At 41.5% G+C, this 22,833-nt stretch overlaps 1 protein-coding gene across 2 annotated transcripts in view; it reads right to left on the bottom strand.

Annotated features, from left to right (window-relative positions):
* The window catches only part of SMAD2 (SMAD family member 2), a 50,532-nt gene extending 27,951 nt beyond the window's left edge, over positions 1-22,581 (bottom strand). For both annotated transcript variants that reach the window (XM_083882935.1, XM_083882936.1), the window contains exons 1-2: positions 22,446-22,581; positions 11,294-11,588 (exon numbers count right to left, since the gene is read on the bottom strand). In XM_083882935.1, the coding sequence (XP_083739061.1) occupies positions 11,294-11,526 (233 nt within the window). In that variant the 5' untranslated portion in view covers positions 11,527-11,588; positions 22,446-22,581. The remainder of the gene's footprint in view (positions 1-11,293; positions 11,589-22,445) is intronic.
* Between the last annotated feature and the right edge of the window lie 252 nt (positions 22,582-22,833).

Below are 22,833 nucleotides of genomic sequence, written 5' to 3'. Positions count from 1 at the left end.
ACATCACCAACACTGACAATGCCCATATTTCATGACAAAAATAAAGAAAATTCACAACTAGCAGGGAAGCCATAGAAAGCCTTGAAAAGTTGCATTGTTCGGACAGAATTAACCAGTATTTTACTTTTAAAATACACTTTTCATGTTTGCTTAGGTATTATATTACTTCATATGCTTTGGGTAAAGCAAAATCAAGAAGCCTTCACTCTCCTCAGGCCCAGAAGAGAACATGGGATCCTGTAGAGAGCAATGGAATATGCAGGAGAATGAGAACCAAAGTTACTTTCTGAGTTTTGCTAACTGGAGCTTAGGCAGGAAGGACGTGTGACCTTGGTGAAGTCCCGAAGTCTTTGACATCTTGCTCATGATCCACACCCAAACATCCATCTGCAGACCGTGCCCACAAATGCTCTTGCCTCACATCCAATTGCTCAATAGCTAAAACACTTTCCCAGGACATCCAAGAGTTTCTTCTCCTCCTCACTCCACCTACCAGAAGTCAGCCCTGATCCACCACCACCTTCCCTCTGCTGAGGTAGCAGCTGCCCTGCTCTCTTCTCTCCCTCTCTGCCCTGTGGCAGCCAAAAAGATGGGAGTTCCAAAGGCTTAAGGAACATTAACATTTAAGTTAACAAGTACACGGATTCTGCTGGAAGGAAAGCTAATTAAATCCTTCTTGGAATGTCTGTGGTTGTTGGCCAAAACATTGAGGGGTTCCCAGAGGATCAACAAACACATCAGCACTCAACTCCAGTAAAAAAGTCTTCCCGTCAGTGAACAGAATTACAGAATTTCTTAAATGACTGACATTAATGCAGACTGCACAAGGTAGAGGCCTCCTGTTTTCCTCCTATATTCATCTAGTTGAGACATACAGCGGACAGACAGCAAATTTTTGGGTACTGACTGTGTTTAGACAAGGCATCACTCTGCAAGACAAGTACATGGGACAAACAGAACATTCAAAATTAAAATGCAAAAGAACTGAAAAATCTTTTTTTTTTTTTTTTTTACTGGTTTTGAGGAATTCGTGGGCATGGACACATTTGAACTCCTTTCCCTGGTATGGCTGTTAAGTTTATATCCAAGTTTCCCCCGCTGCAGCAGAAGGGGATGTTTATGACATAAAGAGATAAAGAATGATCAATAATCTTGAGTGACTGGAGGCTGTGCTGTTGCAGGTTTATGCAAACACTGCAAGGTTCAGAAGCCACTCCTGAAAAATGTAGTTGGAGTCCATGAGATGAACATTAGAGTAATCTATTAGAGACAAGGCTTTTTCAGCCAAACACCTGAGCCAAAAACCATTTCAAACACAAATTTCTGTGTCACAAAGCAAGATTCCACATCAGTTGGTATAAGCCTTTCTTCATGTTCAAACCTTCAAAACTACAGCATGGATTGAAATTATTTTAAGTACCAGAGGAACTCAACTTGAAGCCTTCCACAAAACTAACAGGAAGTAAAGACCAGTTCTGGGAGGTAACTCACTAATTGAACTAAATAATAACTTTGAAATTCTGCATTTAACAAAACTGAGCGAGCTCCATTTGCACCAGGCTTTTCTCCATCCAGTCCTCAAGAAAAGAACAAACCAAGCACCGAAAAAGTACCTGTTTACTTACAACTCTGTGCAAAGATTCTAAGCGAAAATTTCCACCTCTAGTTCCAAGACTTTGCTTGTACATTTTGCAATGAAAAGTCAGAGTTCGGAGGATCTTTTCTGCACAAAAGCTGAAGTCAGATTACTGTGCAGCACTTGTTCAAGGGGATTTCCCCAGCCTCATTGTTCTTCTGCCAATTTTAAAGCATATGCAGCGAGATGTGAACTTACTCCAGCTCCCGATTGTTCTCTCGTATCCTGCCAGCCGGGCTTCAAACAATGCAACATGACAGGAGCCAAAGAAAGCTGCTCATGATGAGACTGTGGCACTGCACACAGTAAATTTTAGAAGCTTCCCACCAATCAGCAGTGCAACTGAGTCAGAGTAGGTGAAAAAAAAAAAAAAAAAACCAAAACAAAACAACAAAACCCCAAGTAGTAAACAAGACATGGGAAATTACTTTTATTAAATTAGCAGGTGTACATTACAAGTGGGATTAAATCAGTGGGGAGCCTATTAACCAGCTATTTGTGTTCAAAGCTGCAGCAGTAAAGGAACTGCAGTATCTTGTTTAGCCTATAAATTCTCCCTAGGCTAACAGCCTGAGCTACATATTTGGGAAGTTTTTTTCCTGTAAAATTGGGTGGGGGTTGTCATAAAACATTCACACTAGTAAAAAAAAACAGCGCTCAGGTGTTTTGTTACAGGACCAAGAAAACTAAAATGGCTGACTTCTACAGAAGGAGAATATAATGAGGAGAAGAGCCTTCACCACTCTGAATAGCTGGCCAGCTATAAAGGCATGAGTTACCACAGGAAGCAAGGGAATAGTTTAGGGGCTGGTAAAGACTGATTCCTTTACAGGAGAAAAAAAAAAATAACAACTATTTATGAGATAATTTGGGGTTCAGTATTGACAATAAAGCACAGTAAATATATTTTTTTAGAGTGACTAATACATCTTCTTAATGGCAGCATGAACTGTCAAAATGCAGGTATTACTCTTCCTAGTCAGAGCTTTCTACCAGAACCTACTGTGCAGCTAAGTTGCTAAACTAAACACAATTAGCCTCAGCATCAGTTGTTAATCTGACAATTAATTGCATATTAAAAAAAAATAAATCAGGCACACTTTAACACTTATTTTAACACTTATTTTTGATTCATACTTTCCCCGCTTCTTACCATTAAAGCAATCCTAATGAAGAACAGCATTAACTTGAACAAAGAACTTTCACAAATTCTAACCACTCACATTTTCATCCCCAAAATTTGCTTTCACATCACTGATACTCCAACAGCAAAAAATACTTTAAGTTTACTCTCTAAACAATTAATATACCTTATAGCAGTGAAGGTGGCATTATCACAATCCTTAAAAAAAAAAAAAAAAGTCCATTTATAAACAGAAAAATTATAGCAAATTAAAAACTTTGTTTACCTGGGAAAAGGCAGCAAAACCACGGCCAGAATCCACATTCCCTCAGTCTTTATCCAGATTTCCAGTTAGTATATAACATAATCCTCAAAATTCAACATTTCTTTCTCCTGACTCGAGAGACCAGCTCCTTTGAACTATACAGCATTTTGCTAAGTACTTTGCACATTTGTATTTTTACACACTGACCTAGCTCAAATGATGTGCCAACACTCTCTGCTTGGCACACCAGCTCCAACAAATTATGTGGGTAAGTCACATGGCTTCCTGAACTGCACGAGCTTAAAACTGGCAGCCCTAAGTATCTTTGTTTAATACTCTAAGACTTCCTTTTTCAGGATGACATCATTATAAGAGGCTGTAACCTGAGCTATGTCTACACTAAAGCTTAACCTCAGCTGCAGCAATCCAGTCCTTACCACCAGCCACAGCCCTGCCACAGAACAAGTTAACAGTTATGTTTCAGTATTTGTAATTAAACCTCGCTCAATTACACTTGAACACAATTGTTATTCTTAATTTCAGTAAAAAGTTAATCCCATTCCACCCCCTGCCATGGGCAGGGACACCTTCCACTGTCCCAGGGTGCTCCATGCCCTGTCCAGCCTGGCCTGGGACACTGCAGATTAAAGAACGGGAGTGGGTGTTTTCTCACCTGTAATTAAAAGAAGCAAACCTGTGACTTTTTAGCAAACTTTTTGTGTTGTGAGTATTTAGAGGTTATTAGAGTTAAGGCATTTCAAGAAACCCAAACAAAAAAACCCAGCTAATTCAGGTATCACTATCTGGAGTTTAAAAACAAGTGAGGCAAATTTCTGAAAATATCATGAGATCAAGCAAAAAAATGAGGTGAGCTTAAAGCATCAATTTTTATAATTAAGCCCTTCTGTGTTCATTTTTTACCCATGGACAGTGGGGTTTGTGCTGTGAGTTGATGCTCCAGTGCTGCCATGAACCTACTTGGACACACCAAGGGCTCCCCACAGGACCATAAAATGAAATCATAGAAACACAGGGCAGAGGTTTTTAGAAGGCACCTTCAAAATTACCTCATTCCAACCTCCCCCAGGACAGGGGAAGGGACATCTTCCACTATCCCAGTTTGCTCCAAGCCCTGTCCAGCCTGGCCTTGGACACTGCCAGGGATCCAGGGGCAGCCACAGCTGCTCTGGGCACCCTGTGCCAGGGCCTCCCCACCCTCACAGCCACCAATTCCTGCCCCACATCCCATCTGGCCCTGCCCTCTGGCCCTGGGAAGCCACTGCCTGTGTCCTGTCACTCCAGGCCCTTCTCCAAAGTCCCTCTCTTGCAGTCCATTGAGGTACCTGAAAGGGCTCTGAGGTATCCCTGGAGAGAGTCTGTTCCAGTAGGAAGTGGCAGTAGAGGAAAACTAAGCTATTAGAGGAAAAAAAGGCATTACCTTGTGCTAATATTAAACCTGTGTCCTACTCCACAGACGAAATACAACAACATCATGAATCAAATAGGAGAAAACGAATAAAAATTGTTTTTAGGCTATAATGTGGAAATTATACCGAAAGGGTTAATAAAAGAAGGACTCAGTATTTTACATGACAACATTAATAACATTGCCATAGTAATTGCTAAAGCCAAGTTTAGACATTAAGTTCCTGGGAGACTTGAAGTCAAACCTCATGTGAATTTTTATTTCCCATTTTATGCCCATGCAGCATCTAAAGGTGTTTTGCAGCCTGAAGTTTGTCATTTTACATAATTAGGGCAGCATCCTTTTGTCTATAACCACATCCTTTAGCCTTTTACAGAGAACAACATTTAAGTACCACCATAATCATGGGACTGCGGAGTAAGGGCAGTTTGATCCTCCTGCTGCATCTTTCCAATGAACATCCCAAGTATTCACAGCCCCAGATATCACAAAGAGGAGCAAAAAGATTATGAAGCTAATCTTGGCAAAAACTCCCCAAAATCTCAGCTGTTTCTTGCCATATTTCCAGAAAAGATTTATTTGGCTTTGTTATAAAGAATTTTTTAAAATTGAAATTCTAACAAGAGAAAAGCAGAGGGGGGTCTGCTTCATGAATCCTCAATAATCCTGTCATGACAAAAGAGAGTCAGTTTATCAACAAACCATTTACAAGCATTTTATTCCTTTAATCTCAGCAATAAAAATGGTATTTTAGTGGAACTTCAAAGCATTGTCTTAAGAATATATATCTAGTTTTGAAAGCTTAAGATGTTCAACTTTAGTTTTCATGCATTTAGAGAACTAATTCACATCTAACTGAACACATCCAGACTGAGAAACACTACCAGGTTTGAGGACATTTTTTTTACATTAAACTATGATTAAGAACAAGTGTCCATCCCCAGCTTGAATTATCCCATATCTGTTATAAACTCCCAGACAGTGCCAAGTTTTGTTTGTGGAAAAACAGGCTTCACCTCTGTCTGGACTGCAGTGTTATTTCAGGATTTACTCTGCCAACCCAAGTGCCCACTGCTGTCTTCTTCTCCAGCTTCCTCACAGCTCAGCAGATGTTGGGAATTCTCCTAGAAGAGTTCCCAGAGAAACTTTCCCTGCTCCCAGTTTAATTGCTGAAATCACCCATGTCCTGTGGCTTTCACCTGAGAAGGAACAAAGGAGCACCTGCACTGCTCTCCTCTGAAATAACCTATTTTGGGGAAAGACATTAAAGCCTGAAAACAATCTGTTCTGGAAGCTGTATCAGCCTGACAACTCTGCTCTATTAGTGATCAAAAGCATTCCCAAAACTAGGTTACTGCATGCAGCTATGTGATCACTTTCCTGACAAATATCCCCAAGAAATTCACAAAAACATGATAACTGGTAGAAGAGGGTTTGGTTTTCTTCAATAAAAGCTATGCTCTTCACACCTAAATTTACTTTTTAGTCAGTTATGTGAAGAAAAAAGCATCAAAAAGGCATAACTTTAAAAGATTTGTTTGTTTTCAAACAGCAGTTCCAAGCCAGTTTCCTCATCTTTCAACAGGGAATGTTTTTGCCCAGTGCACTCCTGCTGTGAACTCCTGTGATCAGCACCTGTGAGTTCCATGTTCAGAGGCTCAGAGTAACTAATAAAAGACAGCCAAGCTTCATAAAACTATTTTAACATGTGCCATAAGTGCCCCTTGTCTCATTCACAGTGTTAACTCACTGCAGGGAATGAGGAAAGGCTGCAAGGCAACCAACCAAAGGAATAAAATTAATATAATAGAGGGACACAGTTTCTTTAAAGGGTTTTGAGCCTGTCAAAAGGCTTTGTTTTCATGTGTTGGGTAAATTTTCATCAGATTCTGCAGTTTTAAGCACTGAGGCATTGCAGAATACATCACAAATACAGCAGAATTAAGATATACTGGATTTATTTCCTGGATACTTTAAGCAAGCCTAAGAGAAGAAGTTGTATCAATAGCATTATCCACTTCAGCATCAAGAGCAGTCTTTCAGGCTCAGAAGTCAAATGGATATTTATTCTACAAAAAACCCCTAACCAAACAACAACCAAACCCAAAAAGCATCACAGCCTTCAGATGCAATTACTGTACGCTACTGTGTTTTTACACTGTTTAGGAAAGAATATCAGAAAGGTATTCTGATTGCAACACTTAAATAACAACACCTTATTTCCCCAGAAGAATCAGGGTGTGACCAATTCCATGGGAGCAGTTTAAAAAATTACCAGCCTTCACTATTGGATGAAGAGAAAGCCACACAAGTATGACTTTTAAATACTTAAATATTACCAGTTCATCCTAAAAAACTCCAAAAACACCAATGTTAATGAAGTTGATCAGTAATTCCAATCAATCACTTAATTTGTCTGAAGCTGTCTGCTTCACATTCCCAACACTCCCTCACAATCTTCCACATTCCCAAAACCATGAAACCCATTGTAGTGCTTTTCCTTTGATTCTCAAGGGTACAAAAATTCAGAATTCAACTCATATTGGAAGCAGAAGCCAGGTGCTCTAGAAATCTAACTGTCAACTGTAAATTCCACAGATGATCTCCATTCTTACTCTCGCTCTCTAAGTCAAAATTTGGAAGCTGCAGAAAAACAAAAATAAGCTTTAAAAACCGTGGCAAGAGAAGCTCTCCTGGTGTTAAACAAGAGGGACAGAGAGCACACAGAAGACCAGATTGTACTGAAACTCTGATGGCAAAGCCGGCTGAAAAGCAGGAGTTTGACAGGACTGTGACTCTGGAAGCAGCAGAGTTGTGTTTCCCCTCAGATTCTGAGGCACCTGCATGGTACCAGCAGAAAGTCTGAGCTGCTGCTTCAGAAAGCTGGTTTTTAAACCTTAGTTCGGCCAAAAATCTGTCAGAGTCCTTTCCATCAACAGTCAACATTGCTCTGCTTTTGTGACGCAATTTAATATAAAGCAGCAGCAAAATTTACCTCCTCTGCAGGAACTAAAGACTCCAACTAAAGCTGAGATTCAAGTCTTAACTACAGTTGCACATACAGCATAAAAAACAACCTTATATAATAACTGTAATATAACTACTGCTATTGTCAACAAATGTCAACAAAAAATTGTCCAAATTTAAGCTTCCCTTCCCTTGGCTTTTCTTTTTTAATTTATTTCCAATTTTGAAAATATAGGAACTACGACAGTCCAAGTCAATATTATTCCAAACCTACCCCAATCAAACTCTTTTTATTAGTTGTACATTATAAGGCACTTTAAAAAAGCACCTGTTCTTTTTGGTCTCATTTAGAAGAAACAAAAATAAAATGAAGCATCATGTAAAAGAAGCAAAATATGAAGCATATTTTTAGACAGAAAAATGACTCAGCTGATCACACCAAAGTACTGGGATGCTGAAACTAGTTGTGTTGCCATACTTTGGACTCCAAATCTCTGTGCTGTTACTACTAAAAAAACGTTTTAAATAACAAAGATAAGACTATCAATATGCCATCTGATTATTCACTACATGGCATTTGTTAAATGCTTGGATTTCAGCCATCACTAGTCACAAAGCATTTATGAACTGAGTTTTGAGGAACCAGGTCTGGTGGAAGATGCCTCTGCACGTGGCCATGGCAGGGGAGTTGGAGCTGATGATCTTTAAGGCTCCTTTCAACCCAAACTGCTCCAGGATTCTGAGATTCAAAAGAATAATCCAGGCTAGGAAGGAAGAAACTGCTCCATCAGAAGGATGCTCACACTCTTTCTACACTGACTGCATCTTCTATCCATGTCAAAACTGCATGAGGGAGCATGAAGACAAGTTCTTAAACCAAATCCATTATGTATTTTAGCAAGGTGAACTCACGTGCCAACATTTAGTTTCAGAATACACAGGGATTATGTGATTAGAATCCCACTGGCTTGCTGGGAGGATTCAGCAAGATAACTACAAATTACTTAAAGGGCTAGTGTCAAAAGGAGTTCTGTACTTATTTAGCCTCTGCTCTAGATTACTGACCCACTTATGAAGAGCTAAGCAGTCCTGCTGTGCAATGCCAACACCCACTCCATCTGTTTGCTTCTGCTTTCTCAGAACCTCCATTAGTCCCGTAATAAGTTGTGTTAATTACCACATGAGCAGCTTTTGTGTAGTACACACAGGATCAGCCTCCCTCAGTGTGCAGTCACCTTGACAAACAGCACAGGAGCAGAATATACCTGATTCAGCACAATTGGCAATGACACACAGTAAGAAATGCAGATTCCTGAGTAGGTGATTTAATACAACTTTTGTTCCAGCTGCGTCTCAGTTTTTTTGTGAAAAGTCTGTGGGAGTTTAGATGCTTTAGGTTTCAACGATGAAAAAAGTATACTGGAGTTAAACACTGTATCAAACCCTCTGGAAATTTCCCAGGGGACCAGAAACTTGTGAAACTGCAACTGAAACTTTCTTTCAGGGAATAATGTAACAGTGACAAACAGAAGCATCCCACGACAGTTGTCAATATCTACACCGAATTAAAAAGCAGTAGTAAGTAAAACTAAAGCTGGCTGAAAAAACCCAACACACACAAAAACCCTCCCCAGGCAGAACAACATTTGGAAAGCTAGCCCAGCTGTCACATCAGAACTGCATCTCAGCAGCTTGGCACCACAAACTTCCTGCTGACTAGTAAGGAAAAAAAGTTTCAAATTCAGCATTTTATTATTTATCCCTGCTGATCTGCAGATCTTTAAGACATTCATTAAAGTGGGTCTCAAGCAGTGGTTTCATTAACTTACCAAATCCAATAACAGAATCTCCAAGAAGTCATTACAGTACTGAGTTGACATTTGTTATTTCTTGGGAACCCAGACTACTGCTGTCAAAGTGAAGTAATATCAACAATACAAAACCCAGCTATGAAACTCAAAACTACTCCATGGCACTGCTGGCAACCCTGATATCCCCCTGGTCCTTAATGCCAAAACCATTTTTTAGTTTAAAATTAAATCCTGCATTACAGCCAACACCACCTGAAGAACTCTTCCTGGTTTACTCCTAAAAGGAATAAAATCCAGGTCCAGTTCTTTTTACAGTTGAGTTGAGGACAGAGAACAGCAAGAACTGCTGGTCACTGAATATCAGTATTCCATTTTAAAGAATTATTTATTATTTATACTTTAGCACAAAAGATCATGCAAGCACCTCAACATACTGTGAGTAGACTAGAGCCCACTCAAAAATGATGATGTATTAGAATACTGTTTGTATCTTCTAACAAAACTCATTGCAAACATTTATTTTCCAGAAGTAGCAACACCTACTGCTCCAGCATCCCTGCAGGAGAGCTCTATAAAATCCAAGAGCTCTAGAACCCAGACACACATTTTATATCAAATGTGTTTAACTTCTGTCATATGAAACACCTTCCAATTAAGCACTTAATCTTAGTCTTAGTAAAGACTTGCTAAATACATGGAGTCATCTCAAGAAATATATAACCTCACAGGTTCCAATCTTAGTCTGCTGATAATACACTAAGCCAAAAGAGCACTAATGCTTTTTAATCAATTGTTTCCATCTGGCAAAAGGAAGAAAGCAGAAGAGAAAGCCAGAAATTTTGGGGCGTATTCTAGGGAAGAAAATACAAGCAGAGGGCAGCAATAGAAACAACAAAAGGTGAACAGAAAAGAGAGGGAAAAAAAAAAAAAAAAAAAAAAAAAAAAAAAAAAAAAAAAGAATTAAAATAGTCATTCATTTAGGGCATACTCATGACTTTCCCAGACAGCTGTGTCAAATCGAAAACAGAATGCTGAAACCATTATCAGATAACAGCTACAACACACTTGATGTATGGAATCATTAGTGACACCAGTCAAATCTAGTTTGCACCATGATTAATACAAAGTTCAAAAGCAGCTGGGATGAATGTGCTAATACAGAAATGAGGTTCATAAACCAGATGTAGTTCCTCTCCCCTATAAATAATTTTAGCGTCAAGCGATTAAAGTGCCCAGAAAAGTGAGATCCTCTAACTTTTTCAGGGAGAAACACACCTATGAAGTGATTTGATACTTCTGTCACACACCCTGAGCTTGCCCAGGCACCCCGGTGGGATTTCAGTGCAACATGAATCGAGAGCAGACTGCAATATACTTACAAACGTAACCCTTGCTCTCGCACAGCAGTTGCTATGAATTAAGCTGGGAAAGTCAAAGGGGTAGAATGCAAGTTGTTCATCTAAACATTTATACATATCAGGAGCAGAATATGAATTCTACAAATACCCCAAGTTATTAAGCAAAATTTGTTTTCATTAAACAATAACAGTAATTACTGTAAATAAACTGGTCTTTAGACAACCTGCCTCCAAAGAGAAAATTTCCCTTCAAAAGGGAGAATGGAGGCAGCTTGTATGATTTAAACTAGCAGATATAACTGAAAATAATTAGATTACTGAAGTGTTGACCAAGGAAAAACTAGTCTTTTGGTATTTTTTACAGTGAAAGTGTTGGCTGAAGCACGCTCCCCTCCCCAAGTGTAGACAGGGTTATTAAATAAAAGTATAAGGCAATGCTACAAACTTAAGAGCAGTGTTAAACATCATCGGAATAAACACAAACAGGACCCTATATATCAATGAAAATTGAAATGTAACAAAATTGTGACTTCACAAAGCAAGTGATTCATAAGCAAGCACTATATTAATCCAATTCAGGTTTTAAATAATTTTAAAGAATCAAAAGCATGCAACTGGTTTTTTAGCCATTTGTTCACAGAAGGTCTGAGCATCCATTTAATCACTTCCTAAGTGTCTGTAACAATTTCAAATACAACAGCACTTACCTTGGTATTGTCACACATTTTGTATTGCAGTTCTGAGTGGTAATTGCCTTCTCGAGCTCGTCCAGCTGTCCTGTTTTCTTCAGCTTCTTCACCAGGCTTTTCACTGCTTTCTCACACCACTTTTCCTCCTGCCCATTCTGCTCACCACCTCCAGCCCCTGCAGTGCCACCAGCGGATTTTTTCCACCCCAGGAGTCTCTTCACGACGGGTGGAGTGAAGGGCAATATGGACATGACTTCCAGCAGACAGGACACTCAGCAGGCTGTGAATTGGAGTGAATTCCCGTCTCTGATCCCTAAAAACACAAACCAAAACAAGGGACACCTTAGCACTGAGGTTTCACAGGAAACAAACACCTGTTTGCCTTAGGACTTTTCACTGTCAAATGCCACAGGACACTGCATCCCAAAAAAAAAAAAAAAATAAAAGATAAATAGCTCACAAGTTGTCTGTACTTCATCAGTAAAGATCAAGTTTGCCTTGGACACTCCAACCCCTAACACAGACCAAGATTACTGTATTAATGGAAAATTAATTTTTTTCTCAAGTCTTTCCTGACTAAAGCAAACTTCAGCAAATACAGAAAGGTAACTTGAGTCTAGCTTTGAACTTGGCTAACCAGTTTTAGTAATTTATTAATTTTTCCACAAGTGATTGACAAATTGCATACACATATATGTGTGTTCTGCCCATCTCTAAATTAATTTAGCGGGTGAAATTGTGTTTGGAAGGTAATTTAATCATTATGGCTTGACAGAAACCTTCCAACAGCCAACCATTTCACAAACCTTTTCTCATTTTGTCATCTTTTAAATAACTACCAATTTTTCTTCCATGGGGGGAACACCAATTTCAAATTCCCTCTAAGTCTAGTAATAAGCCTATTCCCCTCTGAAATTCAGTGGCCTACAGACAATAAATCTTCTCAACTGGCAGCCCTTAAAATCAAGTCTTTCAAAATTCACTACAAGAAAATCTTAGTTTTCAGGCACCAGGGTAGCAGAACTGTCTGTTTCCAATTTTGATACCCTTTCATTCAGTGTAACTACCTGATCAGGATATTAATATAAAATGAAATATTAAAAGGGATGCTGAAACTGGAGCTATGTTTAGCATTCACTGCAATATGCACTTCAAATCATTTAAAACAGAAATGATAGCCACTTAGAAAAAAAAAAAAGCATCTTGCTTTTGCAGCTTCCATTAGGCTGGTTTTAGGCATTAAAATAAAATACCTGAAATCAACAGGCAGACAGCTGTTAGAAATTGCTCAAGGACATTAATGCTCCTATGGATGGAAGCAGAGCTTTGAAGTCAAAACCGATCCTATTTCCAGGCAACAAATGGGTATTTGAACTCCAGAAAGTTCCCATATTCCCAAGCTGTGTGAGTTAGTTCAGTCAGCTGAAAATACCTTGTTTTAGCTAAAAGCCAACGCTGCCTTCAGGCTACTTGATTTGAGCACTGAGGGCAGCTGACTGTGCCTCTCCAAACTGCACAGGCACACTCCGCACATCCATCCAAAATACACCAACTCCACCCCACTGGAATCTCCCACTGGAACAACAGCATGATCCCAGGCACTTCAGGCTACAGCATTCATGGCTAATTTATGCCTTGTCACATTTTTGCAGTTTCGGTGAGGGCCAAGTCAACAAACACTGGATTATATTCTGCAGGTAATTTAAGTCATAACTTTGAGACTTCCACAAAACAGAACAACATTCAGCAGGCCATGACATTTCAGTTTCAAATAAATTACACCTCCATAAACCAGCTTCTCAGAGCACCCAAAAATGTGACTGAAGCAAGCAATGTGGTTTTCTGGGGTCAAGGAGACAGAGGTTCTCATTAACAGGGACCAAAATCAACACTGATAATTTTATGCAAGTCATTGAAAATACTCCATTCTAAATCACAGAATTTCTCAGTGGTTTGGGAAGGGACTGTTCAAAATCATCATGTTGTACCCTCTGCCATGGACAGGGACACCTTCTAACATCCCAGGCTGCTCAGAGCTCCATCCAGCCTGGGCTGCAACATTCCAGAAATGGGAAAGCCACAACTTCTCTGGGCAACCTGTGCCAGGACTCAACCACCTTCAGAGGCAAGAATTTCTTCCTTATACCCAGTCCAGATCAACCCTCTCTCAGCTTTAAACTGCAGCACATTTTTTGTCAGTAGAGGCATTAAAAGTTAAAGCATTCATTTCCACACTAGATTTTAGAGAAACTTTCTCCTTCCAATAACATTAAATTGCTGAACTGTCCCCAACAGCTCCAACTGCAGGTTTTGCTGAGCATTGCATTGGAGGCCTGGCTACAGCAAACAAGAAAAATAAACTGACAACTTTTTTTTAATGAAACACTGACTTGGACACTCAGGGTACAGCATCATAAGGAATCAAGCCAACACAACTGAATTCTTGCTACAGGAAGCCCAGTTCTCCTCCCTTTCTTTCCTGTGGCACCACCACCTCAGCCCCAGTGCTAATGCTCTTCCACAAAAATTCAGCCAGGTGAAGAGTAAAAAAAAACCATCCATTTTCTGGGGTTTTTTGCCGAGTTAGTTCAAGCTAACAAGCTGCTCACACACAGTTCTGATGTACTACAGGTGATGTCAGATGAATTACAGGAGTGTTGAAAGAGAACTCAAGCCCCAGACCCCAACTGCAGCGCTAGTGTTGACTGCGTAGCTGGAAATGTGCTTTACTTTAAATCATTTATTTTGGTGACAAAGACAAATTAAGCAGCCCGATGTGATCTGAACCGTTTGAGGGCCTTGCAGTGAGACACATCAGACCCCTAAGGAGGGCACCAAGAAGCTCCAGAGATTAAACAGGCAGACTTGCATGGCCTCCACTGGTTGAAGAAACACAGTTTCTAAAGCAGGAGCAGCAGTCACTGGGAGCTTTATAAAAATACTTCAGCCTTTGAGCAAGGCCAGCATTGGGTGCTTCAGAGGCACACACAAGAAATTCAGGAAGGAGAACTCAAAGAGACAACCTCTGTGGCTTTTAAGGCTGTTTCAAAGAGCAGCAATTGATGGTACGGCATCTGAACATTAAATTCAGCGCTGACAGATGCAGGCAATCAAGTTCCACTATTGCTGCTGATCCACACACCAATTCTTATCCTTGAGTAGTTTCTGTTCTTTAGCTTCAAATTTGACACCTTTCAGTGCCACAGAATACTCCTTTGACTGTCAGCCTTATAAAACACAGACTTCAGGAAGGTCTCATTTACCACCAGGGTGGTAAATAGCCTTTTTCCAAGCCTATTCTTCCAGGCCCTCCAAACATCCTCAGTGCTTTTATCCATTTTTACAGCTTTTTAATACTCCCTGTGATGAGGTGCTCAATTTTGCAGTATTCTCTCCCATAAGAATGACACATAATTTTCTGTATTCTCTGGTGTTTTGTTTTTGTTTTGTTTCGGGTTTTTTTTTAACGAAGATTTGCCTTTCTGCTTCAAATGCACATTGAGTAACTTAAGTCTTGGAGAACTAAAGAATTTACAAATTCCATACATTTCAATTTTTCTCTATATTTGAACTCTCATATTATTTTGACATACTCAGAGGAAAATAAATTTTAAAAATATCTCTTTTCACGTTTCCAAAAGACTGTAGGCTCAGACCTAACTGATCAGAAATTTCCAGATACTATATTTAATTTTATACAGTTTTCTTACAGATGCCCTGCTCATCCAGCTGCTGCAGAAGATGTCAAAGCACAAATTGATCTGTTACCTCCACGAAAATTAGCTGTAAAAAACCCCAAAACACCAAGAGACACATTTAAAGAGCCCTTTCTAGCAATGATTTTTGCAGCTTAGCAGCTATTTAACAGAAACACAACGCACATCACAGCTGCAGGCCAGGAGTCTGGGAGGGTTAAACTAACTTCTTCCTCCCAGCTATTGTTTTGCCACGTCAGGGATTTGCCAGGAGTTATCAATAAGAATTTCAGTAAGTTATTCCAGTAGTGGCCCCGTGTCTTTCAAAGGCTGAGCAGAGAGAATGTGACACAAGTAGGACAGGACTTCATTCAGTTTAATACTTCAGCTGATTGTGATGAGTGCTCACATGGGAGGATTTCAGCCAGTCTAATTTATGAAAAAAAAGGGACTCTGCCCCAAGCCCAGAGAAGACACTGCAAGGCACAAGGGGGCTGAATTATCAGCAGTTTGGATAAATGGAGATTTTGCAATGAAAAAGCAGCAATGGTGCATTCCAGCCTAGTGCTCCAATAGCTCCTAAGGTGGCTACTCAAGGAAAACTTGTGAACCTGCCTCTTTTCTGCAGTCCACTCTCCTCATAATCCTTCAGCAATTTAAACTGTTACAAAACAAAAATTAAAGGCTATATGGCTAGTTACTTCTGTCAGAAGCAATTCATGGACTTGCTGTCCACAAACCCACCTAACCACCTTCTGAACATGCCTTCACAACCTCTTGTGGCAGACTGCACCAGCATTTAACTGTCCACCGTTAAAAGAACTACTTTTAGTAATTTAATTTATTCCCTCCCTAGTTTCAGAAAGTTGCTCTTGTTCTACCACTGCAGACTTTGCTGAAAAACTATTTGTATTCACCTGGGTCTGCAAGATTCACGACTCTGCACACTTGAAATCACATTCCTCCCCCAAATGAGAGGGCTCTCAGCCTCTAGTCACAAAGAAACCATCTGAACAAAACTTACAGAGTTTGGGATGTTCCCCTGGACAGACGCCAAGCCTGAAAGCTTTGTTTCTTCAATTAAATTAAAAAGTACTTGAAGACACTACATAAAGACTAACCTAAGGACCACAGGAAAAAATTGTATCAGCCTAAGGTTATCTTTGCACTTATCCCTTTGGTCAATTATCCTAAAGCTACCAACATTATAATTTAAATAACAAGTACAAAGGCAGAAATTCACACCTCATGAGGAACTGGAGACAGAAGGAAGAGTGAAGAACATCTGTCAGGAGCTCCATTAAAAACAAGGAGCCCTAGACCTGCATTGGGTTCTAACTGTACCCACCCAGATGGTATCAGAAACACCTCGTTTGTGGCAATGGGTTTAGGAGTCACTGTTAAAGCTCATTTTTGACCAGCAAATCCCATTTCTATTCATCAATTAAAACTTTTACCTTCAAATGGATACAACAATAGAAGAAGCTTTGATCTCCTAAAGAATGATAACTGCATACACTGCCCCGGCTGACACTTGCCTCTTGCTAAAAACATTCCTCTAGATTTTTGCCTGATACACATTCTTCATCCACTAAAAAAAAAAAAAAATAAAAATAAAGCCTGTTCTTCCCCCAAAATGCACGCAGGACAGAGTCTTTATCAATGCTGGAAGAGGCATTTTCACACTGGTAAAACAGACTCAGACTAAATACATGCTGAAAATGTAACACGCCCTCTTATTTTAAGTGGGGTTTTTTGTGATCCCCTTGTAGTTTACAGCCACCCTCCTCAAAAAACTGAGTGCTCACAGCCTTTCCTAAAGAAAGGAGCTCAGATGTGCTTCACCATCACTTATGTTTGCACCATGACCCCTTTGCTCTCTTCTGCTGTGGCCCAATGCCGCGGCCCAAATATGATTTTTTTTTCCTTCCAAAATCCACTACAACACATCAAGATTCAGGGACTCTGTGAGAAACTCCAGGGAGATTTTCAAAATCCCTTTCCAAGCTCAACTGCAGTTGAACCAGTAGCACCAAGCCAGCAGAAAACTTCCATTTCATCCTTTTCCATCCCAAGTCCATCCCTGGACTGTGCCCTCAAGCTGCAGCTATGGATTCTCAGGGAGTACCCACTGTTAACCACAAAGGTACAAAAGTTCCTTTAGATTGCTGGAACACCGAGAGAGCCTGTGCTGCTACTCCCAACAGTTTAAGACTGGAAAAGCTACAAATTGCCTAACTTTGGTGGTATTTGTTTCATCTCTGCCCCCACAGCATATCTCTGTGCTCCCTGATGCACACATGTTTCTATAGTTGGTCAAACAGTGTCATAGTTGGCAACTTTTAAAGTCAAAGTTTGAGTCATGTCTGCTATTATTCCATTCTACTGTGGCTCTCTGGAACAAGTATTAAATATTAAGCCCATGATCCCAGCAATAACTAAGCATAAAAGATGAAGAAAACCTTAAGGGCAGCATGCTAGCAGACTAAAATCTTCAAGGGAAATTTTCCTTTCCTGAGTGTCTGGAACACACTATAAACACGCTGGTGCTACCAAAAATATCAAGTGATTTCTGGCTAATTTATTCTAAAGCCTTATGCAACATATTTCATATCAGTCTGCTTATTCATCTTAAACTTGAAATAAAGAAATCTGATCTCTCCTGGTTTTACTAGAAGTATTCTGGCTTAGAAGAATTTCATTTGCAAGAGCTCTTCTGGAATAAAAAGGACAGAAGTTAAGCTCCTGAGGAAAGAAGATCGAGGAAAATAATTTGTGGTATTTGAGAGAAAGTCTACAAGCTCATTTCCTCCCTATTTTAGTCCCATTTTTGAGATTTTTTTTTAAAGGCAATGTTTTTTTCATTAATGCTGGAATCTGGACAGGATTCTTTATCAATTTCACCAACTGCATAATGTGCACCTGAATTCAGCATGAACTTCAAACTCAAGTCAGTCTTTTCCACTTCAGATAGAATACACTCTAAATCATTCGGTGGAAAAGAACAAGGAAAGTCTATTGCACCCACCACTCCCCCAAAAACTGCCTTTCAAGACTCCAGAAGGGCTAATTCCTTCATTTGCTACAGACAGACCCCTGGCTTTGTGATACCTTCCTCAAGAACCATCACCAAAACCCAAAAGTGATGTGGTGTTCACTCTCACCTCCTCACAGTCAGGTCAGAGTAGGGCATTATTCCCTCACTGGGGTTTGGGTGTTGGGGTTTGTTTTGGTTTTTCCTTAGGAAGGGGAGCTCAGCCCCACAGAGTAAAGCCCTCAGACTCCAGTTTAGGATTTCAGCCCATCAGGGGATTCCAAGGAGTTCTGGAGAGCTCAGCTCAGAGACCAGAGCTCCCAGCAGCAAGAACAAGGCGCTGGTTCTGTTCTGACACAGCCCAACACAGCTCAAGGCCTGTGACCCTGGAGGGGAGCAGGAGCAAAGGGATTTCTTCCTCTGGGAAGGAATTTCCAAAGGGCTTTCCTCCTCTGGGCCAGCATCAGAGTGAGAAACAGAAACATGCCTATACTGAGACTCAATTTACACATTAATTTTTAAGTTTACCATTGCAATGGAATCTAGTATTGCAATGTATCCTGAAATTCTACATAACTGAACTCACTGAAAACACAGTTACCTATTACAACTGTGTATCTTGCTAACTCCATGAAGTTTGCTTATGAATTAAATGAGGAAACTCAAATTTCTTCTATGTAGAACTAAAAGACCACAATCATGACCTTAAAAAAGCTTGGGAAGTTGGATTTTTCTTCAATTACTAAGGGCTACCTCAAACTGTAGCCAATGCAGTAATGAAAAGGTGTGTTGCTATTAAAAAATTAGCACTCCATCTAATGCCAATTAGATGCACTCATGGCACGCTAAAATTGCCTGCAACAGGAGACACGAGAAGGAAGGGTTGCTAATTTTACTGACCTTTGATTAAACTTTCTGGAGGGCCCAATGTATTTTAGCAACTCTCCTAAAATTGCAAAAGGGGAAAACTACCACAACTGTGGTTTCCAATCCACCTGTCTCTACAAAGATGCAAAAATCTTCCACGTATTTAGTATTATGAACGACATTAGAGTAGTGTTTCTTAAAACTCAAAAGACATTAACAGCCCCAGAACAGCAGTGACTAAGCACTCCAAACTACAGCAGTTTAAACCCTTCTCACCTCATTAATTTTGACTAAAATTTTCCGTGTGCAACAGGCAAATGTCAGCTTCATTGTTTTAGAAAATAAATATTCCTGGGCTAAATTTGACAGTAATATTCTCAGAGCTGCTATCAGTTACCTAGGTACCTGTTTCAGTTTGTAGCTTAGCAGCTCCTCCACTTTGTTAAAGCCCAAACAATTGCATTTAACAATTAGTTAATGAGAGTTCACTTTCAATACAGGCCTAGTGCTCCTTGGACAAGGAAGCAGGTTTCCATTATTTTATGTTTCTGATGTTAAATTATTATTATTATTATTATTATTACTATTACTATTATTATATTGTTGCTCCAGGGTTTAAAACCAAGCCTGAGCCCCAGACTAAACTGATGAGAGACTCAGGAGCTCCTCTCTCTTGCTGTCTCTGCCTGGTCTTACTTCACATTGTGGCTGTCAAACACATAAAGCAAAAAGTCACCTGGAATGAAGGGCACTGTTTGCAGAGGAGTTTCTGCTACTGGAAGTGGAGAGGAATGTTTAGGAAGGTTTTCTGCAGTAGCTGATTTCTTCTAGCCCAGAGAATATTGAGCACAGGGCTGCCTGTACTCTCCATTCTATTACAAAAACCTAATCCCATCGCATGACCTGCAGCAATTCAGTTTAACAAATCAACAATTACAAATATTTTGGCAAAGTAAGCTTAGGTATTGTTTGCCTCTCGGCACAGTTCACAACCAGTTTATGGCTTTATGATAAAAGTCATTAAATCCAATCTGAAAAGCAGAATTTACAGCTCACTTAGCAAGCCAGGCCCATAAATGGATGCTTTCAATTACAGGGCATTTACATGCACAACCATTAAGGCAGCATTGAACACACTTGAAAACTCTGGAATACTTTTTGTAATAATTAAAACTTTGCGTACTGTTCTTTATACAAACAAAACTTAGGAATTTCTGCTTCAGTCTCAAGCAGAGCTCAGATTCATTGTTACCCAGAACATACTACAAAGCCTGTTCTCCCAGTACTTTTGTGGGAAAGGGATTAGAAAGATGGAAACAAGGTTTGTTTTTTAAAGTTGCCCTCAGTGGCAGGGAGGGCTTTTTCAGCTCAAATAAACTCAATTATATCAACTGGTGCTCAAGACTTCTGAAAGATCAAGTGGAACAGGAAGATGGAGGAGGACCCAGGGAGAGCCTTTCATTTGGAGATTCGGCTGTGCAATTCCAGTGTATTTGATTTTGTGGGTGAATTTAGCTGCTGGGTGGAAGGAAACAAGAGCACAGCTCACAGACCAATTCTTTAACCTCATTTTTTCAATTGTCCTGTTTCTTTCACTGCTAAACACAACCTCGGGAGAGCTGATGAATTCTTCTCCAAGGCTCTACCACGCACCTCCAGCCTCTTCCACAAAGAAAACTGGATCTTCAAACACTTACAAGTCCTTTTGGTGGCCCTCGGCGCGTCTGACCCACCCAACTGCAGAACAACAACCGGCTGCCAGGTCACTCCTTTCAACACCCCAACGAGCAGCTCAGCAGATGCTCAGACTCATCTTTAAGTGGAAACCACCTTAAACAAGACCCTCCCCTTCCACCTCTTAAAGGCATTTGTAGCTCACGTTATCTTTCATCACCACAGTGCTAAGCCAAGGGGGGAAGGGACTTCACAAACATCTCCTTTAACTCGCACCCTCATCCCCCTCGAATCCGCCGGGGTTTGTAAACGCTGGAAGCCTGAAAGCTGCGCCTCAGAACGGCCACACAAACAACCCACTCGCCCCTCGAGAAAATCTAAACGAGCCACCTTGCCCTGCTGGCTTCTCACCTCCCAACCACAAGGGATGTTTCTTTTCCAACCTGGAGAGCAGATCAGCCCCTCACTGCAGAGTCCAGCCCCCACAAAAATAATGTCAAAAGTACAGTGACATTACTTGGCTCTCCAGGATTTTTTTTTGGGAAAAGACAGACCTGCTGTTGTTACCTGCAGTCTCCTGACAAGCTGTTGTTACAAACCTCTCACTACCAATGAAATCTACCTCATTTATACCTGTGGATTGTGACAACATGAGCTCCACACACAAAATACACGGGGCTGCAGCTTTTTTGGAGACACTCCTCTCCCCTCACAAACTCTCCCCTCACTCTCCCAGCGTTTGAAAACCGAGCACCAGACACGCGTTGGGTTTTTGTTTTTTTTTTCTCAGCCAGAAACTGCGACGGGCAACCAAAGAGGCACAAGACCAGCCTGCGAGCCTGAATCCCAGCTGCTCAACAGCTCTCCACAATCATCACAAGAGCTCTTCGCTCATTCACACACTTTTTTTCCGTCCTTTTATTTCCCCTAGAGTGAAGACTAAAAGATCACGCTGTATTGCACTTCTCTTCCCCTCCACTCTCCACAGAAAGAAAAAAAAAAAAACCAACAACCCCTACAAGCAGGAACTCCACAACTCTGCAGCAACACCAACCACTTGCCCTTATCACGACACAGCTTCCCCCTCGGGCATTAATCGAGACAGAAGAGACACTTTAACCAGCCAGGTTGCGTTTGTTTACAAACAACACCCGGGGATGGAGCTGCCACGGCTCCTCTGGGCAACCTCTGGCAGGGAGGAATTCCTCCCCAGCATCCCACCCACCCCTGCCCTCTGACAACGCACAGCATTAAAAGCATGAATTAAACCAGCAATCTCAAGCCCTGACACCCACGGATCAGCGCAGATAAGGAGAGGGGGACAGACAAAAGGATGGAGGTGAAGCCTGGCAATTCCAAACACAAACTCCTCATCCCACAACACGGCTCTTAACTTTGCCCCTCCAAAACTTCGCCGGGTTTTTCGCACACCTAACCCTGACTGCACCTCCAGGAGCCACATGGGGCTGGGGGGATCCTGTGCAGCCCCAAGAGCTGGACACGACGATCCTGGAGGGTCCTTTTCCAGCTCGGGATATACTGCGGACTCCTGTAAGGAAAACACACACCGGGCATGGGGGAGGGAGGGAAGGAAGGAGCGGGGGAGAGAAGGAGCAGCACAACTTCTTTATTCCCCCCTCCCCTCGCCCTCACCCACACACCACACACACACACACGGGAGGCAGAGCGCGGCCCTCCCACCACAGCCCGGGGGTAATGCCGGCGGTAGCAGGATAACCCAACCCGGGTCTCACCGCAACAAAAAGGGCGAGGGCGTAGGGAGGCGCCCCCGGCCCCGCCGGGACCAGGCCCGGACTGTTCCTCACGGCCCGCGCAGCGCCAGCGGAGCGACCCTGCCCACGGGGCAGAGATCCCGGACACAGCATCCAGCAGCACTTACCGGGAGCCACCAGGATCCGCCGAGAGCCACCGCTCCTTCCTCTCCTTCTTCCTCCTCCTCTCGCCTTCCTTATCCTCCTCCGTCTCCCCGAGTGCTGTGCGGCCGCCGCCTCTTCCCCTAGCGTTACCTCCTCTGAGGGCCCGCCCCCGGGCCACCACGCCCCCGCCGCTGGGCGGGGAAGCCGCCTATTGGCCGTCTTTATCGTCTCTTTAAGGAGCCGCTTTGTGATTGGTCTAAGTGTTTAACTGGCGGTCAGATTCGCCAATGGAACGCCGGCAGCGTTAAAAAAAAAAAGACAAGGGAAGGGGCGTGGAAGAAACAGGCGCGAGGCGAAGGGAGGCGGGTCGAGGTCGTGGCGCTGGTTGGCTGAGCCGGCTGTCAGTCACAG

Source organism: Zosterops lateralis (assembly GCF_965231275.1).
Source record: "Zosterops lateralis genome assembly, chromosome: Z".
Classification (NCBI taxonomy): Eukaryota; Metazoa; Chordata; class Aves; order Passeriformes; family Zosteropidae; genus Zosterops; species Zosterops lateralis.
The sequence above is the reverse complement of the archived record's forward strand: the minus strand, read 5'-3'. Positions and strand labels throughout refer to the sequence as shown.